Source organism: Lepidochelys kempii, chromosome 8, assembly GCF_965140265.1.
Source record: "Lepidochelys kempii isolate rLepKem1 chromosome 8, rLepKem1.hap2, whole genome shotgun sequence".
Taxonomy (NCBI): domain Eukaryota; kingdom Metazoa; phylum Chordata; order Testudines; family Cheloniidae; genus Lepidochelys; species Lepidochelys kempii.
The window spans coordinates 95,706,982-95,730,274 of record NC_133263.1 but is presented as its reverse complement, the minus strand read 5'-3'; the positions used below and the strand labels follow the sequence as shown (position 1 = coordinate 95,730,274).

General features: G+C 44.9%; 1 protein-coding gene and 1 pseudogene across 7 annotated transcripts; one reads left to right on the top strand and one right to left on the bottom strand.

The window, feature by feature from the left end:
• Positions 1–807: 807 nt before the first annotated feature.
• LOC140916597 (uncharacterized) lies at positions 808–7,966 on the top strand (annotated as a pseudogene).
• A 668-nt stretch (positions 7,967–8,634) lies between these two features.
• CYB5RL (cytochrome b5 reductase like) lies at positions 8,635–23,272 on the bottom strand. Of its 7 annotated transcripts, none has more exons than XM_073358261.1 (7): positions 23,227–23,272; positions 19,978–20,157; positions 18,553–18,701; positions 17,466–17,553; positions 14,215–14,319; positions 11,613–11,816; positions 8,635–9,866 (listed from the first exon to the last, which is right to left on the bottom strand). In XM_073358261.1, the coding sequence occupies exons 2-7, from the start codon at positions 20,152–20,154 to the stop codon at positions 9,663–9,665; spliced, it is 927 nt and encodes a 308-aa protein (XP_073214362.1). In that variant the 5' UTR covers positions 20,155–20,157; positions 23,227–23,272; the 3' UTR covers positions 8,635–9,662. The 7 variants fall into 7 exon arrangements, with proteins under 7 accessions (XP_073214362.1, XP_073214361.1, XP_073214365.1 ...); XM_073358260.1 differs by having other exon boundaries at positions 23,192–23,259; XM_073358264.1 differs by having other exon boundaries at positions 11,613–11,696; positions 23,192–23,259.
• Positions 23,273–23,293: the final 21 nt, after the last annotated feature.

The window sequence follows — 23,293 nt, the reverse complement described above, 5'->3', positions numbered from 1 at the left end:
TAATGCCATTTAGGAATGATCCAGGCAAGATAGCAAGCACATCGTTTACCAAAGGCAACCCTGAACACAGTAATGTTTTTGTGACTGCCTTGTAATCTAAGGAAGAAGCAGATCATTTAGTCTATGCCACTCAGATGAACTCTGTTTTGAAATCTGATTGGGTGAGACAGCGCAGCCCTAGTCTTTAAAAAGTGCATGATCTTGGCTCCAAGATTTCCAAAGCCAGAGATTAGTGATTTTGGATGACTCAGTTTTTTGGGTCTGAACTTGAGACACATTAAGGGACCTCATTTACAGGGGAGGGTGTTCAGCGCCTTCTGAAAACCAGGCCCCTTCAGGCTGGGCACCCAAAACCACGAACCACTTTTGAAAACAGGGCTCCAAGTCAGATGGGGACAGTGCACCTGACTTTTAAAACTTGATAGACTGGTAATCGCTCCTAATTAGTGTGGTTGTTTCTCAAAGACAGTTGGTAGCCTAGAACTAAAGATAGCAAAGCCACCCAATGAAGAAAGTACTGAAGATGAATGGTGACTCATAGGCAAGAAATTGATTATTACAGAAAACGTTTAAAACCTTGGTGAATTGCAATGTTCTTGCTCGACAGCTCATGCTCCTTTTTGTGCAGACTCTTGTAAAGCGGATGTAATCAGCTGAGGATAATCAAGACTTTGTGTTGCTTCTGAAAGATTTGCTTCTCGTGCCGTGCCACATTAGCCAGGGAAACGCAGAAGACAGCAAGCGTGTCATCTGTCTCCCTCCTTCTAAGGGTGAAATTCTCTGGTGCGGCAACAAAACAACACTCAGATGAATGCCAGGAAACCAAAAGACCCAAAGGCCTCAAAAGAAAGAGTGACAGGTGCTAAAAAAGTCACTTTCAATGCAGCAGGAAGAGAAGAAAGGGCCGCCTCTAAATCTAAGCCAGTAAGACATGGTGCATTTATTAATTAAGCAATAGGGATCAATACCCAAGACATTTCTTGTGGATTAATGTCCAGCTGGGAGGAGCTGACAGCCTGAGGGACATGAACACCAATCTGTCATTAATCCCCAGGAAATGCTCTCTGCCAAGGTCATTAAGTGCCTGGATTTATTTTATGGGTGATAATAACAATAATCATACTTCCTCCCTTAACCCCACCCCAGGAGAAGTGCTTATAGAGCTATGCAACAGCAGCAAATCAAATACAGTATAGGGTACACATGAATACAGACTGCCCTCTTCAAATACAAATGCTCAACATGTGTGTGTGTGTGTGTGTGTGTGTGTCCTATTTAATATCAGCGAGGAAAAGGCATTCAGTTACTGTGGTGCTGGGGCCCATGTAAGAACCTAGATTAGCAAGGTGATGTATCCTCGCCCAGAGATGCAGGGCATTCACTGCCCCCATTAACACTCACTGTGGGTGGCTGGGATGTGCAGTGGGATGTGTGGGGTTGGCTGGGGTTTGCCTGTTTGGTTAAAGGGTTCAATTGGTATTTTTGTTATCTTCACTTTGGGGCAGGCCAAGGGTTTGAGCTGCTGGGGCAGGATGGGTGGCTAGCGGCTCAGTGAGTGTGTCACAAAATTCCATTTGGGGAAGAGTCCAAGACGGACGCCATGGACCAGACGCTCCTGCAGCTGGTGTCATGACACTGGCATGTCTCTTCACTCAGACATCCACACACACTTACTTCTTGGTCCGTATATTCCCCTTAAGTCCCCAGATGCTCCTGCTGCTGGCGGTTACTCACCTTCCAAGCTTCAGATGGGCATAGAAACCACAAGAGCTTCAGAAGCCACAACTTCTAACCCAGCCACTGTCAGCCTGAGGGGACTTCTAGCCGCCCAGAGACTCACTAAGGAATTTAAGGTACTGTGATTATTGCTGTAGAGATGCTCCTAATCAGAGCCTCTTAAGAGCAAGGCTCCAGTGACCCTTCTGCTGTGTCCTATAGCTGTAACCATCCCCCTCAAGCAGACACCAGGAGGCTTCAGAACATGAGCAAAAGAGGCTAAAAAGAGGCTGCTAAAAGCATCTTTTCCAAGGTCCTATTAATGGGCACAAACTGTAAAACGGAGCCTGGGGCCCTGTTGCCCAATGCAACCTCCACAATTCCCAGCCCTCTGCAGGCCCACAGCCTTTGCTCCCCCCCCCCCCCCACACACACGCAGGTGATCATCCCCCACAGGCAGTGGGACAAAGCCCAGTGGTTTTGATTAGCCCCACCCCTGTCAGGCTGGCCCCGATTGCAGAGGTTCGAAGCTGTGCTGTAGAGCTCCTTAACCTCGCTAGCATGGTTAACAGAGACATCCGCATGCGCCCCTTTCCTGGGGACCATGCTCAGTCCTGGAGTGAATCCCTGAAGGAGAGCCAGTCAGACTCTCTTTATCATCCCACCTACCCTTTGAAACTGGCCTCCGCTAACATGATTAGCCCTGGGATTAAATCCATTTGACTCATGGCACGAATCGATGATGATGTGTTTAACTCCCCTACCTGTTTAAGGCAGCTGCTAGCAGTGGGCTGGCCATCGACTCTGTCGTCCAGACACAGCCACTGTTTTCGGGCTCAGGTAAAACGTATAATGCCTAATACTGGGGCTCAGGCATTTTCTGTTGGAGACAGTTCCAGGATGTACAGTATAGCTAGAGATGCCGGCTAATAGTCTGACAGTGGATAGCTCCCATCTAAGCCACAGAGTGTATTAAAGGACTGCCTAGTTAAACAAACAAAGCCCGAAGGAGCCCTTAGAAAAGTGCTACAGTAGGAGTGGAGATGTTAACCACAGCGTCTGGGACAAATTCCAACTCAGACAATGACATTCTAGCTAAATTCCCCTCGCCCAGGGCAGGGAGTAAGGGGAGCTGGGGTCTGTTCCCAGCTCAGCTACTGTGACCGTCTGTGCAACGTTGTCAAATGACAGCATCTCAGCTATAAAACAGGGATACTGACACCGGTACCTGCCTCATGGGGATGGAGTGAGGCTAAGCTCAGTAACAGTCATAAGGTGCTTTGAGATCCCCTTATAGCAAACAAAATAAGGCTGTATTTGGATGCTTGTAAGTCAAATGCAGGCTATGTGAATACAGATAGTTCAATATGGCTGTGAATATAGTGTTGTTCTTCAGTTCCAGCCCTAAAATGTTGTGTATTGTTGCTGCCTTCAATTCCAGAGGTGGCTGTGTTGCAGTGGTAGGTGAAGTGATCCGTTATCTGCCTCACAGGGACATTGCAAAGCTTAATTAGTTCACCTTTGTAAAGTGCTTTGAGATCCTTTGATGAAAGATGCTGAAGAATGGTGAAGGCTACCGCAGTGTCTGCAGGCCCCATTGTACTGAGCCGTGCACACGCCCACAGTCAGCCACTCCCTGTCCTGACGAGCTGACCAGTGTGTGGGTATGAAAGGCGGCCTGGAGCGTTGTTGTCTTGCTCATGTATCTTAGCACCTGGTAAAGCATGATTTGACTTGTAGAACCGAGCCACTATGAAAAACAAGTCAAGACTCCAGATCTCTCGTCACAAGCCCATCACCATCATCAATGAGAAGGTACGTGTTCTGTCCGCCTAGCACAAGGTCTCTCCGATGACATGCTCAGGGCAGTTTTCTCTTGGACATTCCTGGGGCTGAGGAGAATGGTGACATCCCCTCAATTAGCAATGAAGACTGAATACTCTATGCCAATAACAGTGGGACACACCACAGAGGAGTTGCCCTGTCTAGGAACTGTTCCAAGAGCTTTGAAGATCTGGACTGGGCTGGGCTCAGGCCTCTTTCAGTGACTAGGATACGTGCATGTTTCAGGTACCAGTGGTCTATATATGATAGATCCAAAGAGTTCAGCACCCAATGTGCACTGATTCTGGTGCCTAAATGGAACCTGAGCTTATTTGAAAATTTTGCCCTTTGGGCCTGATCCAAACCCCACTGACATCAATGGGGTTTGTATCAAACCTATAGGAATGCGTCTTTTCTAGCTGAAGAGGTGTGGTCCCAATTTGAGTAGGCTAACACCAGCTAAAATCCTAGTGAAGACCAGGCAGTTGGTAGTGTTTCACATATTAGTGGGTTGAGTTAAAGACTATGCAAGATCCTAGATCTAGCACTAGGATTTTACCTCATGTTAGTTACCGTGTGTTAGCTAACTTGAGTTAAGAACACACCTTGTTTCTGAGTGAAGACAAGGCCTTCATGTCTGATTTTCAGTGGTGCTGAGCCCATAACTCCTGCTTTGGGTCAGGCCTTTGCTGTTCAGAATAGCCGCCATTGCTACACTCATGGATAAAACTACAAGGGTTGTGATTAGTCCTCGCATTGCTTGGAACAGACTGATCATCTGGGCTTAGAAAGAACATGCTTCCTCCAGGCTCGCTTATTGTACAGGTGGCCAGAGCATTCCTAGTTTCCCCTGCTTTCCTCCAAAGTATGCATCCATCACTGGCCACTGTCAGCAACAGGATGCCTGCCTGGATGGCTCACTGATCCGGTCTGGGATGGCAGTGCCTAGGATGCTCTTATTTGTGTGGTTTATCTTCCCCATTCCATCCAGCTGCACGCCGTGTCCCCAGTTTGTGCTATTTGTTGTACCCACTGGATACAACATTACTCAGGAAGCCAGGAGAGGGGGTAGAGAGCTCTCTACCAGGGAGGCTAGCAGTGATGTGCTCCTAAGAGACAGCATATATCAGCCTCATGACACGTTCACCCTCGTGTGACCTGGGGCCTGCAATTCAGCTGCTGTGCCTGAACTGAGGGATTGCTATTTGTCAGCTAAGCAGTCCTGGGCGAGGGGGGGAACGGGATGAGGAATAATGGTGACCAGCCAGGTCAGTCCTGTCAAAGAGGAGTCTTGCCATTAACAGCAAAGACCTCTGCATCAGGCCCACAATTGATTAGTTTGTACTGAAACCATTTTGCTTCACTAGAAACAGAGTTACGCCATATCTAGGTCTCACACAGTTTCTACCATGTAAGAATCTATAAACCACAAGTTGAAAAAGACTTGGATTAATTTAAATGGAAGGGATGTTATCCAACAGTGGGACTTCAGAGCTGATCAAGGGTTTACCACAGTACCAAGTAGGGAGAGGAATTACTTAGGCAGGAACACGAAGTAATGAGATGAAATTAAGAAAGAGAGTATCTAGGCTGCGTATTGGAAAAACCTTCCTGGCAGGGAGCTGCATTAGGGGGTGGACTTGTCTCCTTGGGGAAGTACTGAAAGCCTCATTGCTAGGTCATGGGTCTAGCACTGGAAATGTCCTGTAGGGACCAATCCTGCATTGGCCAGGAGATGAGCTGATCTCTCTGATCCCAGCATTCTGACATGAAATGAGCCATCTGCATCTCCAGAGATGACTCTGCCCACACACAGCACTAAGAATCCATTTAATAATTGATGCAACAATCAATATCGAAGCATTTTTTCAATGAAACTCTTCCTATGGGATATTTCTCTGTTCTGCTCCTAGAGTCTGTTGAAAAGTGGGAAAACCCATCTTCCTTTAGTAAATAAAGAGCCCAGGCAGCATCCTGCTAACTGAGCATTAGTGTCCCACACAGGCTGGGGCTGGAGTACAAGAACAGCCTGTCTTTGCAGCATGGCTTTCAAGCTCAGCACACTTAGCAAGGGCCCCTACCTCCTCCAAACGGGGCTGCCTGAGCAAGGGAAGGTGTAAATCCGAGGTTAGGCAGAGGGAATCTTAACCTAACCCACCAAGACAAAACACTAAGTGGAGTGGGGGAGAGTGTCTGTGGATAGTGGAGAATAAAGATCATTAGGGTCTGCCCAGACGTGAACTCTATTTAGAGCAGTGGTCCCCAAACTGGGGGGCATACTTCCCCTCCCCCCCAGGGGGGCACAGAGGAATGTTCAGAGGGGCAAGCCCCCAAGGGGAGGGGGGAGCACCCCACTGCCCCGCCCCTGGCCACAGCTCTGCCCTCATTCCCTCTTTGCCCCCCAGGCCAGTTCCGCCTCTAGCCCCAGCTCCCCACTCCCCCATCCCCAGTTCTGCCCCCAGCTCCGCCCAAGCTCCTCTGCTGAGCCAATTATGCAGTAGTTGGCGGGGGGGGGGTGCGGACAGATTCCACTACTGTAAGGGGAGGGTGCGACAGGAAAAGTTTGGGCACCGTTGCCTTAGAGATTGCTGCGCTGAGAGCTGCTGTTTAAGGCTCTTCACATTTCCAGGGCCACCTCCCACACTAAGGGGAAATTCCACTGAAGAAATTCCCTCCTCCAGGGAATGCAGATGGCTGTGCTGGTGGAGCTGCATACAAAAATGCCACCCTCTCTCCCTGCAGTCTGCCTTTGCAGGCTTGCAACCCAATAATATTCACAGCCTAGTCTGTGTGTCTCTCACTTCCCTCCCTTCTAGCCAGGAACAAAGAGAGAAGGCTTAGCAGCAGAAGGGCCAGACCAGCTGGGCAGGGTTCTGCCCCATCGTGTTCCATATGTGCTGAAATACCTAGGCATGTTGGGGTGGAATTTAAAGTAACAGTTCCAGTTTTAACTCTCCCATTCTTTGCTAACTTGAAGTTATACCCTTGCATTTTCAAAGAGTCACACTGGGTACATCGATACTGCAGCTGGGAGCATGCTTCCCTGCTCAGACATGGACTTGGACACACACACACACCGATGCAATTTGCTCAAGCTAGCGTACTAAACGTAACAGTGTAGTTGGGGGTATCACAGGCAGTGGCTCAGGCTAAGTGCATGTGCGCATAGCTGGGGTTCTGGGTGGATTTGTCCTCAGGTAGCTAGCCCAAGTCTCCCCCGTGCTACCCCAGCTACACTGCTATTTTTTGCGTGCTAGCTTGAGCAGAGCTAGTGCACCTGCCTAGCCTACCCAAGTAGGGGAGCACGCTCCCAGCTGCAGTGTAGACGCACCCACAGGCGTTTAGCAAAACCTCTAGATTTTCAAAGCTCAATGCATGTGAACAAGTCTTCGAAAATTTGGCTTATAATGGTCTAAGATGATGCCTTCCCCTGTGTTCCTAACCAGGGCCAAAGTACAGCCAGGTACTGAAGAATCTATCTCAGGCTTTATGACACCCAACATATGTTGGGGCAGGACTTGGGAGTCAGCATGGGATAGAAGTCCTACTAGAGAGGACAGGTTCACAGAACTTCCCCATCTACCACAATAGTATAGTGGCTGCCCCCAAGGCGGTTAAAATATGGTTTGATATTCCAGTGCAGACCTAAGCAGGTTTTAACCATGTGTCCGAATTGGGCAAAAGCCCTGGATATATCTTAGCATTTACTGATGCTGGGGAACCAGAACCACATTTTGTGTTGTGGGGACAACTGTATTGTGAGCCAGCACTCTGACCCAGTTCCATTAATGTGTGTGTGTGGGTTAATTCTTGACTCCCAGTAATTGGAGTCAACCCTCACTGACTTGCCTGGACGTTGCCTGGTTAAACCTCGTAGCTCTTTGAAAATGTAGAGATTCACATTGTTGGAACAGAATTTATTGTGGTTCAATTGTAACACACAACAGTGTGTGTGTTTGTACAGGGTCTAAAACCATGGGGCCCCAATCCTGCCTAAGGGTGCTGGGCGTGACCGTAATACAAATAAATTAATTAAATCATATTATAGCATTAGGTCTTTGTTACAGAGTCCAGTCTCGTCGGCAATACCGAAAGAGAAATCCTCTTGTGGCAGAGCGGAAGGGCTGCTAAGGGAATATTTACCGACCAAACGCACCAACGTTACTCTTATGAGCCTGCAAAATGTGCCAGTCTCACTATTGCTTTAAGTGAAGAAAGAAAACACTTGGTCAAGCAAGTCACTCCTCCTCGGTATAAGTTAGTTGTCAACGTCACCATTGGAAACAAAAGCAAAGATGAGACTGTGGATATAGTGGTGGCTAGCCAGTGTCTGTGGGACCCTCATTCAGATAACTTCACATCCTCCCAGTATGTGAATGAGACACTTTATTGTGTTGTTTTGGTTCATGCTGTTTATTTCGAGTAACAATCCAAATACATCTCCTTCGCATAGGAAGAGCTTAGGTATGTTATTAGCTACAAGTAAAGAGAGACACTCAGACACGGGTGTTTGATGACAAACTTGGAACTATGCCATAGCTACAGCATACACAGTGGGAAGAAACTCTAAAACAGAATAAAAATGCTAATTGACAGATGAATTTAAAGATGTGGAGAGAGACTATGTGCGCCATACATCACATGTACACTTATGTGTACAAGATGCCTTATCATATCCTATAACAATACCTGGCTCTTACATAGTGCTTTTCACCGGTCTGCCTCAAAGTGCTTTACAAAGCTAAGTATCCTCGTATCACTGGATGTATTTTTACCTAGCAGCTTCTATGCACTGCCCCTTTCTCCCCCCACAATGCTAGAGCATTCCAGAACAGCCCTGTGGAAAACCCAAACATTACTCCAGATATGAGGCAGTGTTCCTGGGAAGTTCACAAAGTCAGTTCTGGCAGCCCTCTGCCTATGGAAAAGTCAGGCATTCACCATGAAATAGCTTTTCTACCTTGAAAGTAGCTTCCATTTCATAAACAACAGAGATTATCAAATGCTTGGGAGCAAGAAAAGCAAATAATCATCATCCCTGAGAAACTGAGGTTTAACAGCAGCTAGAACATCATGCACACACTTTCTCAAATAGATTTTTAGGATACATTTTTATTCTCCATGTGAAGTGTTGTACACAAATGATAAAGGATTTTACATTTTTTGGGTATACAGTGCAAACCCATACCAGTGCATCAATACATCATGAGGCAAGGCTCCATAAATGCACAGTGACCAGAAGTACTAGAGTATGTCTAACTGCATTGTAAACCTGGGTCTCCGGGACCCAGGCTCGTGGACTCAGTGTTTCCAAGCCCGTGTTTGAGCATCCACACTGCTTTGTAAACCTGGGTTTACAATTGCTGGATCCAGGTCTCATAGCTGTGTTAACGCATCCATACTATTACACTACACAGACCTTCGGTTTGACCTATGTTCACACTGCAAAATGAGAGGGCTTGGACTTGAGTCACAACAGGAGTCAGGCTCTGACCCACCGCCCTAGGAAGGTCCTAGGACCTGTGTCCTGATTGCTTGCTGACTTGAATCTGACTGATTTGGAATGGGCTCAGGTTCAAACCTGCATCAAAGCCTGGTCTTTTGTGCAGTGTAGACATACACTTAATGTCCCTTATGGCAATAACCTCTGGATTAAGAGTTCCCAATAGTGCACAGTGACATGATAGACCCAAATGGCTTTCAGGGTGTTAGTGCCATGACAATGATGCACAGATCGGAGCAGAGTTACTTACCTTCTACTTTTTAATTACAAAATGAAAGTGATGACACAAAAAAATGAGGTAAAAGTAATGTTAAATGTCTCTTTCATGAAACTCTGAGTTACTGCTTCCACTATCATTCTTCTCTTTCCTGGCTGTGCCAAGTTATTGTAGCAAGTATGGTTTGTCAGCTAGCCTGTAGGGATTTCTAAAATAATATATTAAGAATTATATTAAAGACACTGTATAAAATATTTTATACAAAAACATATGAAAATATATGCACGAGAAACCCAAACTGGTCAAAGGACAAGTTCAAATTGATGTTTGCATAGGAAACAGCAAACAGGTGCATGCTTGGTCTGCACTTCTTTTCAGAGGAAGCAGGTCTGGAACACACTGCTAAAATACAAAATAGGAATCCTCTTTGAGTCCTATGGCTTTCAAACATCTAGTCATATCTTCATTAAATGCTACTGAGCCACAAATCAGCACAAATGGCTTTCTTCTACAGGAATTTATCATTTTCTTAATCAAGTTCTCAGTTATACGGCCAGTGTGTGTGTTTTCTTGATAGCTCCAAGGAAGTTTTTCCAGGGAAGATTCCTGGAAAAGCAAAAAGTTTACACTGTATCAAGTTATTTTAGAAAAAAAGGATGATTAATACTTTAAAGAGTTAATGCTTAGACCAAACATCCGACCTCCCTTGACAGTGTTTCATCTGAAAGTTTACCCTTCAGGAATGCATCAAGGTGGTTTCTTCCAGGTCAATAATTGATGTAAATGAACCACTGCCACAGCTGTGCTTTTCCAGGACAATGCAAATCACAAAGCCCAGGATGAATCAAGTGTGAGCTGGGAACAAAGCATTCTCTGTCAAGGGGATCTGGCTGTGGAACAATCTTTCAGAGGAGATCAGGCAAATCCAGAATCTGACCATTTTTAGGAAATGTTGCAAAACATTCCTCTTTGAGTCAGCCTTCCCATCAGAAGTGACACTCACAATATGAAAACCTCCCTCTATTCCCAACCCCCTAGCCCCCCTCTGCAAAAATAAAACCCTACCCCAAGCAGAGTTTTGACCCTGAAAAGGGAGAAATGCCAGATATTCCATGAAGTCCACTAGGGCCTTTGCTATTGTTATTGATTTTATGTGAAAGGTGCTCACATACTACCATGATGGGCAACCATATAAAACTGATTGATAAGTAGACAGATAGAATTATGAAAAGGAAGCTGAACAACTTGGTGTTTAGAACAAACCTCTTATGAGAGGAAATCACAATGAGACAAGATAAGAGAAAAAAAAGTATGGACTGCCATGTATTGATTAGTGTCAAACAGGCACCACTGTCCTGTACAGGATGGAATTTCAAGACCTCCTCAACGTTTGTGACCATCTTATTCTTTGGTGGCTGCCCTGCAAAAAGGTTTTTAGGAGCAGAAGGTCGTAAGTTCTACTCCCCATTGCCCAAACTGGCTAAATGTGGGACCCAAAGTTCCACAATGAGGGACACAAAAAATTATACATGCAGGAAACTTAAAATGCTGTGTGATTCACACTGTTAGCATAAACAACTTTCTACAATCTGAATGCAATGAATCTTTATTTCTGATGTTAATAATTTTCAACAATAAAAGTGAGGGAACACCAGATTTGTGTGGAATGTACATAAATTTGAGACTAAATGAGCTGCGCCCCTAAAAATGAAGGCTACTTTAGAGGTAGGCTCTTGTCCATGAATTTGGTATAGTTAGCAACTTTAAGTATGTGGCCCCAACATTTTTACACATAAACGTGACATTGGCTTCATCAGAGGACTCCAGCGTGAGATGAGTTGATGAATAGCTGGGTGGATACATGCTGTAAGGTGAGACACCAAGCTAGCAGTGAACATTTGTGATGACTGAAACTAGCTAATGAATGTGAGCAGCGAATGAAAGGAGCTAACAAATCAATGCATGGGTGCTGAAAAAAGAAGATCCTTTGGGTGCAGTTTGTTTATTGTGAGTTTCACAGGGAGCTGAGAGTTTTATAAATACAATTTTTCAGATGCAGCAATGATCAATTTGGAGGGGGAAAATATTCCATGGTGGACACAGGGCAATGGGAGCTTCCTAACAGAACCTTTGTGAAGACAGGTCAACTAATGAGTGATACAGTTGAAAGTCTGCTAGTTAGTATGAACAGGATTTAAGAACATGTTATCGGACAGATGCTACTGGATCAACACATGGCCTTGTCCACTGGTAAGCAATCAACTTAGATAACACTGAGGCAAAAGCAGAGAAGGCAGAGAGTTGTTCACCACAGAGAACCCAGGGATGAGTGTATTTATATCAGAATGTTACCTGGCTAAGGACGTAACATGTTCTGACGTTCCAGTATCGAGACTGATCTTGGAGAAGAGGTTTCAAGTAAATATTTTCAAAAGTCTGGAAGCAACCAACCAGGGTTATAAAGGTTTCATCATCTTCATTTTCTGTTATGTACTGGAGGATGGGGAGCATTGGTGCTATGCCAGTACCAGAGGCAAGCATAAGAAGTTCTCCATACTAGAAATTAAGTGGAGGATTTTGATTGGATTATAGTAATTGGAAATGGAAAAACCTATTAGATTACTCCATTCCTCTGAAAGGGTGCGATAGCAGGCCTATAATATCAGATATGTTCTCTCATGGGGGACTGTGTCAGGTACATTTACGCACAAAATTTAGTTTTTTCAAAGGCAAGATTTTACAAAACCCAAGCTCAACAGAAACATTTTCAGGATTTAAAAAAAAAATCAAATGAAAACGATTTTTTCTTGGATATGAACATACCCCTGAGTTTTAACCTTGATTTCAGCTAAAACATGTTGAGCCTCAGTTCAGCTGCACCCCTTGCCAATACCCCTTATCAGCAGTGGTTTATATTTCCATTGTAGACATGCCCTGAGATAAAGATGAAAGCACTCAGATCACATGTTGTAGATTGTGGTTTGGACCGCTGCAGGAAGGAACTCTTTCCTTCTCTGTACAACTGTTTGGTGCATTATGGAAGTTCTCTACCTTCCTCAGCAGCAGTGGACATTCCAAACAAATAATAGTAATACTTACCACTTTTTATCCACAGAGCTCAAAGCACATACAAAAGATGGGTGAGCATTATAATCCCCAATTTATAGATTAGGAAGTTCAGGCATGAGGAGGGCTTGATTTTCAGAAGAGCTGAAGGACCTCAGCTACTTGCCCGAGTTCGCACAGCATGTCACGAGAACCCTGGTCTCCTGATTCCCAGTCTGGTGGCCTGCCCCCTTTAGCCATGGCTAGGGACTGGATATCGGACTGGATGAACTACCAGGTCAGATCTGATAATGGCAAATCCTACGAATCCATACAAAATCAGATGAAGTGCTCACAGCCAAATGAATCACTCTCATTCAAGAGCTGCATTGAGGACATCTGAGCTGTATCCCAACAGAAAAGTTAGTGGCCTGTGGAAATCAAAGCCCAAAGCTCCATTAGACTGAGAATAGATTTGCAAACTAAAGGGCCCACTCCAACTCCTATTGACTTCAGTGGAAATTGGATCCGATCTTTTATGAACAAATCTATCCTAAGTGCTATGAAACTTTCAGCTTCCTTTTATACAGGCCACTGATTTATACAGTATACTAATTCTTTGGAACTGCTATCAGTGGGAGCCAGGGGTGCTTAGCACCGCTCAAACCAGGTCCTATAGATGCCTAGGGTACCAGTAAGGCTGGTTCCCCGTGGTACAGTTTGCAAAACCTATTCTAATTTATGAATTGGTAAATTAGCTGAGCAGGCTAGAAGCAGGGTACAGAGATAGTGTTTTGGGACTATTTTGCGATATATTTTGACTGTCCAGTTTATTGTGAATGACCTATTTAAATTGCTGAGCTATATCCACTTTTAAAGTAAGATAAGTTTTGTTGTATTTTGGTAACAAATAGCTCTGAATGCAAAAATAAAAGGGAATTTTATTTTCAGGTGTTAGCAGAACTCATAAAATATTTTCCATCTATTATCATTATTCATAAATAATACAAATAATAATAAACAGTTTGAGCTTCTATGGTGACTTTCACCCAAGGGTCAGAATGTGTTTTATGAGCTGTATTTACAGGGATGATTCACCCTCTGTTAGGATGCAGTCACCTCTGGCAATCCAGCATAAACTTGATCCTCGAGTTCTGAAGGAGAAGTGAAGAATAACTTTCCCAACTGAAACAGCAGGGGGGATTTCAGGAGGCAGAATCTAATTGCTCTACCTGGAATTTGGCCAGATCCCTGGGGTTTTCACACTCCTACGTTGCAAGTGCCATGGGATCTCTAACAACCAGAGCCACAATTCTACATCTCATCAAAAAGGTGGGGATTAAGTAACAGTCCCTATGTTTGTGGGAAATCTCTCCAAAATTTGATATAGTCATTTTTGCTGGGGGTCTGGCATCCATACATGGGATCACTATTTGCAGCATCATGGACATAAAACTGCACACCTCACTGAAGTCTGCATAATCTGATGATACGTCATGGGCCGCATAAATATATCAAATGCTTGAGATCTGGCCCTGGGACCAGGAGTTTGACACCTCTGCTCTGGTCAAACTTGGTCTTGAAACATCAATGTAGTTCAAAGTGATGCAAAACAAATTTGCACTAATTTTTGGTGATAACTCTGACCAGGTTTCTTCGTTTCAACACTAATAAAAAGGATGGTCAGCAACCCTTGCTAGTGTTTTATAATCTCCCTCCTCCTTACATATTTTGCATTCTAACAAGATCCATTTACTCCAATCAACTTCAAATGCTGTAGCACTGTACAGTAAATGTGTAAATCCTTCAAATAATCAAAATAGTAATCTAATTGACAATCTCTCTTTGGTACATTACACAAAGTGAGCTGCCATGTGCTGAGCCATTCTGTATTTATTATATAACTAACCTGATTAGGGCTATATGGGAAGCCTCCAAATGGCCCTCGCCAAAAGACTGTGTCTCCTTCAATCCAGGATTTTACATATTGTGACATTAGCCCAGCCTCATAGCACTATTTAAAAAAATCACACAAAAGGAAAGAATAATTATACTTTGCTGGAAAGTTTCCCAGCTTAAAGTTAATTACAAAATTATCTCTGTTTAAACAAAAGGGGGGAAAACATTTCAGGGGTTTAAAAAATGACTGTTCTATTTGCAAAATAATATAAACTTGTAACAGTAGCAAAGTCATTTAACTGAAATGATACTGGATTAAATCCAGCTTGAATATAATGTAAACACAATACACACTTATGAAGCCTACGCTTTCTGAAGCTACGAAAGCCTATCAGAACTCTCATTTACAAAGCACACAAAGAAGAACTCCTCACAGTCAAAAGCACAGCAAGCTTTCCTGTGTTCTCCAGAGCTCAGAACCCAGCCACGTAACATGGTTATTAAATGACTGGGAGCTGGAAGTGCATTCTGGGTATTGATATTCAAATGAACACCACATATTGTATACTTTGTTTCAGATCTCCCAGATGCTACAATGGCACAGCAAGTAACTACTGAACCAGAGTCAGGTTTCCCATCTGAAATGTTAAAATGGGTATTTTTAGTACAGATCATCTGAATGTGAAAGGATGCTCTGAGATTTTACAAAAATATTGACATGGACCTCACTAAAAAAGGCATTCACAAAAACTGCTCTTTTTCCTAACGGGTACAAAACCACTGTGAAAACACTGTTATTTTGTTACTGACAGGAGTCAGAGCTTGCCTGCAATAGAGGAGGACACAAAGGGAAACGCTAAAACCATGGGATCATCCAGTTAGTCCTGTTACTATCCCTAGTGGCATCCATGCTGTAAGATACTATCAGAGACATTTTACATTCAATGGGGCTTGCATCTTGGGTAGTCATTTAACACCTATGCACAGTGGGTGGAAAATGTTATCAGATTAGAACGGTTTGTATGGTAAGCATCTTACACTCACCTGCCACAAGCATAAATGGCAACACAAGGTATAAGGCAGTAGCAAATTAGCATTTACTTCCTGTTCCCTACAGCACTGGGGGAAAAGCATTTGGAACTGAAACACTCTCCACACCCAAATATCCCCTCTCAATCTAAATGAGAAATGTCTGAACTGGTTTATAATTAATTTTTGTAAACAAAAAGAAAAAATATCTCCTGGGGTGAAAACTTCTACACTCAGTTTTACACCAAAAGAAACTGTAACATTATAAAACTACTTACAGAAGGGTGTAAAAGTATGGCTTGGCACTTAAGGACTAGAGGCCTAGGGCTAGCCAACTCTGATTACTGAAGGAACTGCTCCAGCCCACCTGTGCTGTGGGCCCTGAGAAAGACAGCTGATTCCCCTATAAGGGGCAGCAGGAAGCTGTGGTAGAGAGTGAGGAAAGGTTCTTGCAGGGAACATGAGAACTCAGAGCCAGGAGGATGAACTCCAGCCAAGTAAAGCACGGGAGTGATTGTTAAATTAGGACCCAGCTCTGGAAAAGAGGAATGGGGACTTTCTACTGAAGGGGAGAGAGATATTGAATGGGGGTTGGGGCCTGGAGGGCAATGTGTTTCTGAGGACTGAATAAATTGGATCCCAGAAGGGGACTGTTTTAAGTACTGTGAACTGTGCAGTTCTTAAGGGGCCCCGAAGAAGGGGAAACAGAGTAACCCTAGGCCACAAGGGGAGTGCTCAGAAGGTGGCTGACCCTGTTACAGAGGGTTATGCATGGTAAATAGCAACTCCCTCACTCTAAACTGTAATATCATAAACGTGATAGTGTAACAATAAGAAACAGAGGGGTTTGAACTGTACTTGGATTGCACAGTAATAATAATATAGTACTTCCCAAAATTGCCTGAATAGTGTGAAATATACTACAACCTACACAGCAAGTTATAAAAATGGGTACTTTCTGAGGAGGTGTTGCAGGTCTTTTATTACTGCCAGAGAATCACTATAGTTCCCTTTGGGATGAAAGGTTTTATATAAAGGAAAGGTATTATTACAATCATTACTATTATTATTGAAACGCAAAACCTGTGTAATAAGCACGTATACATGAAATTTCACAGTCAACCTATAAATGTATCCTATTAATGCACCTCAAATGTAGCACTTTTCCCCGATTGCCACAATAGTGAAATAACCCACCCATAAATGTCTTTTATCAAAGCTACACACATTTCTAAAGGACTACGTTCTATCATACAAATGAATAATAAATCCTCAAAAGTATAAACTCCTGGGAGACAGGCAGAGGTTGTACTCTAATCTGCCTGGAAGCTGTAGCTCTCAGAATTTTACACGTGGAGTAAAATTCATCCTCCCCCCCCAGAAATTAGCAGAGATATGTAAATTTGACGAGAAAGATGGAACTGATTTTGATTTCCTTCACAAAATAATTATTTTTGCTGACTCTGGTCCTACAGTCTTATTCAGGCAAAACTTCCACCTAAGTCGAGGGGTGAAATCCCAGCCCTGTTTAAGTCAATTGGAACTTTGCCATTAGCTTCAATAGAGCCAGGATTTCACTCCAAACAGGTCTCAGTATCAGTTTCTAAATGTGAAGACCACAAAACAGATGCTTTATGGTTCTACACATTTTGCAGGAAAATTTCAGTTTCCCTGAAAAGTGTCCTTAAAGCAAACAACCCCTCAAGAAGCCTAATTGCTGAAGGTTCATCTTGTGATAAAGGCATTGACCAGGGATGTAGGAGAGCTGGGTTCATTTCCTGCTGTATCACAAACTTTCAAAATCCTCCATTGGCATTGACGCTGCACTCACATGACAGACTTTAGGGGTGAAACAGGACCAGAGGGGCATCATTCCCCCAGGGATTGAATGGACAGGATTTAGAACTAAGCCCTGATCCTATTCCCACCATAGTCAATTGCAAAACTCTGGCCTTGATTTTGTAAGGATCACTTAATAGGGAATATGTTGTAAATCATTTATTTACAAAAAGAAAAGGAGTACTTGTGGCACCTTAGAGACTAACCAATTTATTAGAGCATAAGCTTTCGTGAGCTACAGCTCACTTCCTCAGATGCATATCGTGGATTTATTTACAAGACACCTTTTCTCTTTCAGTTTTGTGTACGTGAAATGACCACTCTTATCAGCAAAGCACAATTGCCAACAGAGTCCCAAATTGTTTACAATCTTATCTAATATAGACTACTTACTTTTATTAAAACTTCAAAGTATCCTTCAGCGTTTACAGGGCTAACTGGAGTATAAGCTCTCTGAACCTCCAAACCATTCACCATCCCTCTGAGAAGAAAAAAAGATGGTACAGGAAACCATTACTGGAATCACTGATTTATATTCTTTGGAGCAATGAGCAAAGGCTATTGTCTGAAACAAACAGCAGTCTTTCCTCCCCATGGGTCATCCTTTGCTGAGACAGATGTTCCCTCAATTAGCTACACATCCAGGGACTGAAATAACCTCAGATTTCTCTGCAGACCCTTTATGACACTCCCTAGTATTCCTCCAATTCTCTAGGCAATGGCACCACCTATGTCGCACATGCAGCTTCCCCAGACAAATCCGGCAAAGGAGAGTAACAGACATTTTGTGTGGAGCAGATGAATGTGCAGTATCGTGAGGAATGCTATATTGGTAAATTTGGATTGTATGCTGTTTGGGCTAGGGGCTGTTTTTCACTGTTTGTACAGCATCCAGTAAATATATAATAACTGATACATATCAATGGTGCCTACAGTCTGACCTTCTTCTGTATCTGACAGTGGTCACCATGAGAAACTAGCACAGATGACAGCTCCTCCCATGTGGCCCCTTTTTGGCAAATACTATGCCAGGGGAGCAAATGTTTTTCCTGACCTCAGCTGGCAATCAGCCACAAAGCACACAGACTTTGGATACAATATTGCACTGTGCTTAGCCACCCCAAGTTACAGGGCCTAACACTGAACTCCTGATTTAGTAGTTTGCCTTCATGCTGCTACATGGATATAAATCATCTGCTGAAACGACTACTTTTTCTCTTTTTCCTTCTGTTAATTGCTCTCCTTAGCCACCCTTAGTTCTCTTTCCCCACCACCAACACAAAGCTAATGTTGGGTAAAAATGAAGCTATGGAGTGGCTTTCACCATAAAATTAACAAACTTAAACTCATGAGTTCTTTCAACTGTATCATTACAGAAGCACAGAAATGCTGATTTACTTGGTATGAAATCTTTGTATATTGACAAACTGCATGTTAAGTCATGTAACGTAGCCTGTTTAATTAGAGACAGGGACAGTACCTTAACACAATATGTTGTCCTAAACTCAATCCCAGGCTGCTATTTCCTGGCAGCTGAAACGTATACTGGCAGGTGTCCTCTGTTAGCTGTTCCACAGAGCTTATCTTGAATGCAGTAAATGTATCTGGATTTAATTCTGAATTACTACTCTGCAAGAACAACAATAAGCATTACTGGGGTGGACAGCATCCTTTATTTCACTTTTATTTTTAAAAAACCTTGTGTGTGAATTTAGAGCTGGTGAAACTTAGGACCCCAGAAAAATGTGCCTTGAAAACTCTAGGGAAAAGCACAGATTTAAGGGTCTCTCTGCTGGTTTGTTTTTTGCAGTGTTGTTTTCAAAATCTAAGATGTCATTTTAAAAAAAAGTTAGATTTCCGATCCTACGACCAGGAAGAAAACCTTCTAAACATGACTCAGTGCAATGCTGTCTTTCTGACTGTGCAGAGAGAGTTCAGTAGAAACGGCTCTAAGAGAGCTTAAAATCCTAATGGGGACTTAGCGCTGAACTCCAGTGATGACCATTTTAAAAACCAACACCGTTAATTATTTCACTGCTGATTATGTTAGTAGAAACCTCCAGCTTTACCAGCATGGTTGGATATATCTGAAAGGGCATTTGACAGGAATAAAACTATGTTTTGAAGAGTCAAATAATTGAATGCTATGTCAAATATTAATTTTTTATCCTCAATATATGAACTTGAAAATGAAGTAAAATAAAAGTTGTCCAAGGTGAACAGTGAATGCTATCATGGTAGAAGAGATGCCAACACTCTGCCTTTTTCCCTAAAAACTTATTGCCTCATGCTGTGGAATCATCACCTATTCTATTCTACACAGGGCACATCACTGTAATATCTGAACACTTTCACTAGTGCATTAAAAATGTGCGTAACACCTGTCATGCATTGTTTGTTCTCTCATCCTCTCCCCAAAGGAAGACGTATGTGCAGGAAGGTGTCTTGGTTTGGTAGGATTTTAGAGGACTTTACATGTTGCTATGTATTTATGTTAGCGACAGCAAGATCAAAGAAATGCGCCTTGCGCTTGGAGTGGAAGATGGTGAAGTTTATGATGGCCCTTAATTTTCTGGGTGAGTTCATTCCACAGTCTCAGACTGGCCCCAAAGAAAGTTCTCCTGCACAAACAAGCTTTATCCTTATTGTATCACCTTCATGTGATGTGAGCTTGCTGCAGTGGTACCAGAAACTGTACTTTAATGAGGTACATAATGAAATCCAGAGAGTTTCGGAACTTTCATTACAGCAGATATTGTGGGGGAAGTCTACATTCTTCTAGTAAAAGACCATTATAGATCACCCCACCCTCAGCTATCAAACAGCTATCAAACGCTTACAAACACAAATGTGATAAAAGTACTGACTGACTGGATGCTATGAAAAAGGCCTTTAAAGTCCCTACCTCCTCCTTCTGTTTGCTCAGGAGGCTTCTGTCTTTCTTTGCTTTGGCTTCTTCCCACTGGGCTAGCTCCTTCTGATACACATCATAGACACACGGTTTGCAGCCACTGCCACAGCACTGAGATGGCAAGGGTTCAGTAGGCATAAGAGAGAGCCAGTCATCCTCACTTTCACTCATTACCTACAAAACACAACCCAAGCATCATTCACAGGGCTACTTGTTTTAAGGAAGAGGCACACATGAATCTGGTGCTAGCTATCTGCTGCTTTAGAGACATCCATCTCAATATGTTGAAGATTTAATTCAGAAGGCATCCAAACTTTATCTAGCTGAAGACACATCAGCTAACTTGATACAAGCAACGCTCCATCTTCATTTAGTGGCTGCAATCCTCTACTTTAACACAGAATTGTTATACTGCATATGACCAATGCCCTACAAAGTCTAGTATCCTGTCAGTGACTGTGGCCAATACCAGACGATACAGAGGAAGGTGTAAGAAACCCCTTATCAGTTTGGTGACCGGTTTATGCCCAGCAGAATAATTGTCTGTATTGTGTACACATTAGACAGAAAAAAGAATTTAACTGTGGATGTTCTCAGTATTCATATAAATTGCTATATTTTTTAAATCCTAGACTCAGCTTCAGTAACCAAAGAGGAGCATTGTGACCTAAAATTTATTATCTCTGTGGGCCTACATTAAAGATAAATACAGGGTGTGCTCTGGTCCCATCTTTATCTTGCATCTTTCTCTAAATCCCCTCCTTCTTTATTTTCTTTATTAAAGTGCTGTATTCAACATGAAAAGTAACATTCTAAAATGTGGCCTGCAGCTGCCCCAGCTTTTAATAGAGAGGTCCAACCTCTGGGAGGCTGGAAGATAAGCGATGCTGGAGAAATATAGGTGGTGGTTAGAGATTGGAACTTGACAGGGAGCAATGTTTAGTGAAATCAGTCGAGTGAAGGGCCATTTTGGTGAGCAAGAGAGTTGCTACAGGGTTAGAGATCGAATAAGTAGGTGAGGGCAAGGACTGGTAGAATTATCTTTAACTCCCCATCCAAATATCCTTATATTAGACAGTCCTAGATCATGTCCTATCAACAGAAGTCCCAAAACTGACCTCTGTGGAACATCATAACTTTTTAATGTACTGCTAAACTTGGTATTATTCTCAGTGCTTTGGCATATACTGTTAAAGAGTGTTTGATAAGAGCTAGATATTATTAAAGGCTCTATCATTCAAACATGAGGAAAATTATAAAACCACAAGTGGCAGCATTGAAGAATACTTAACACCTATAACCATTTTCATGGTGCTTTATGAGCATTAAAACTTATCTTCACACTTGTGACAAACATATTATTATTCTCATTTTACTGATGGAGAAATGGAACACTAAGGCCAGTATTTTGAAAAGCGGCCACTGATTTTAGCAGTCTAGCTGGAGGGAGCAACACGCTGAGCATCCATCACCCCTAGCAAAGTCAATAGGAGTCATGGGTGCTCAGCATGAGCAGGTACTATGCCCCTATCTTTCTGATGGAAAAGAGCCTAAGACATTAGGGAAGGCAGGTCTCTGCTTTGGTGAGTTTCCAATCTGGACTGAGAGTAGGCAAAAGGGGCCTGTACAACACAGGAGCAGTGTTTGGGGAGGGCGTTCAATATGCCCCTCAGCTCTGTGATTCAGGTATGGCTGTAGTATGATAAATCCATCTTCTCCCTGCAGTCCAGCCCAGCCATGCAACTCCATCATGCTACCAGGCAAAGGCGAGACTGGGAGCCTGCTGCTCTCTGTAGCTATGGGAGGTGGCAGCTAATCATCCCAGTTGGTGGGACCCAGAGTCAGGGCAGATTGCAGGGCAGCTCTCTTGAAGCCCCAGCTCCCGGAGTCACAGGATTATGGGAGAAACTCTGCATTCATGGATGGACAGTTCCAGCCTGTGCCATGGCAGAGACAGGCTTGAAAATGGGCCCCTCAGCTAGGGTTGACAGGTGTCCAGTTTTTGACCAGAACACACGCGGCTTCGGTCAGCACTGCTGACCGAGCCGTTAAAAGTCTGGTGAGCAGCACAGTGTGGCTAATGTAGTCTCCCTGCCTGACCTGGCTTCGTACAGCTCCCGGAAGTGGCCGGCATGTCTGGCTCCTAGGCACAGGGGCGGCCACTGGCCCCTGCCCCGAGAGCTGGCTCCGCAGTTCCCACTGGCTGAGAGCTGCGGCCCACAGGAGCTGTGGGGGCAGTGCCTGCAGGAGCAGGCAGTGCGCAAAGCCCCCTAGCCCCTCTGTCCAGGAGCTGGACATGCCGGCCACTTCTGGGAGCCACCCGAGGTAAGAGCTGCATGGCCATGGCCCACACCCCAAACCGCTCCCACACCCCAACCCCAGGTCAGAACCCCTTCCTGCATCCAAACTCCCTAATAAGGTCCACAACCCCCACTCCCTACCCCAGGCTTGAGCCCCATCCCACACCCACACTCAAACACCCTCCCAGAGCCCGCACCCTGCACCCCAACTCCCAGCCCTGAGTTGCCTCCTGAACCCCAAACTCCTCATTCCCAGCCCAACCCCAGAGCCCACCCCCTCAGCTAGAGCCTGCACCCCCACCTTCTGCCCCCTCCTATACCAGCCCACACCCCCTGCCCCACTCATAGCCCCCTCCCACACTCTGAACCCCTCGGCCCCAGCCCAGAGCCCCCTCCTGCACCCCAAACCCCCCATCCCTGGCCCCAGCCGGAGCCCTCACGCCCCCACCTCACCCCAACCCCCAGCCCAGAGCCCCCTGCACCCCAAATCCCCAGCCCCACCCTAGAGCCTGCATCCCCAGCCGAAGCCCCCTGCCCGGTGAAGGGGAGCGCGGGTGGGCGAGCGACGGGGGACGGGGCGAGCGGGGCAGGGGTGTGCGGGTTCGTGGGATTAGAAAGTTGTCAACCCTGCTGACTCCGCAGCTGGCGGGGCAGGGCCCGGCCCCGCTCCGGTCAGGACTCTCTATAGCCCAGGTGGGGTGGGCACCCCAGGGCGCGGGGCGCCTCTGCCCAGCCCCCCACGCACCAGGTCCCCCCAGAGGCTGCGGCAGCGGCCGCTGGCGCCCACGGGCCGTGGCTGGCGGAGGACGCTGGGGGCCCCCGGAGGCCAGGGGCCCGGCTGGGCCGGACGCGGGGGTAGCTCGGGGACCGACCGGGATCCCGCCCGCCGCTCAGGCCCGGCTCCTCACCCTGCCCCTGAGCCATCCTCCGGCTCGCGACCTACCAACGGCCGCGTGCCCTAGGCCACGCCCCCGCCATTCGACGCCCCCAGAGCCCGACTGGCGCCGCGC

Bases quoted from the DNA above. Each gene is read 5' to 3' on its own strand.
- CYB5RL (XM_073358261.1), bottom strand. From the start codon at position 20,154: ATGAGTGAAAGTGAGGATGACTGGCTCTCTCTTATGCCTACTGAACCC. The intron at 18,702-19,977 runs GTAGGGACTTTA...TTGTTCTTGCAG, and splicing joins TGAGCAAACAGAAGGAGGAG to AGTAGTAATTCAGAATTAAA. The intron at 17,554-18,552 runs GTACTGTCCCTG...TTTTCTTCTCAG, and splicing joins GGACAACATATTGTGTTAAG to AGGGATGGTGAATGGTTTGG.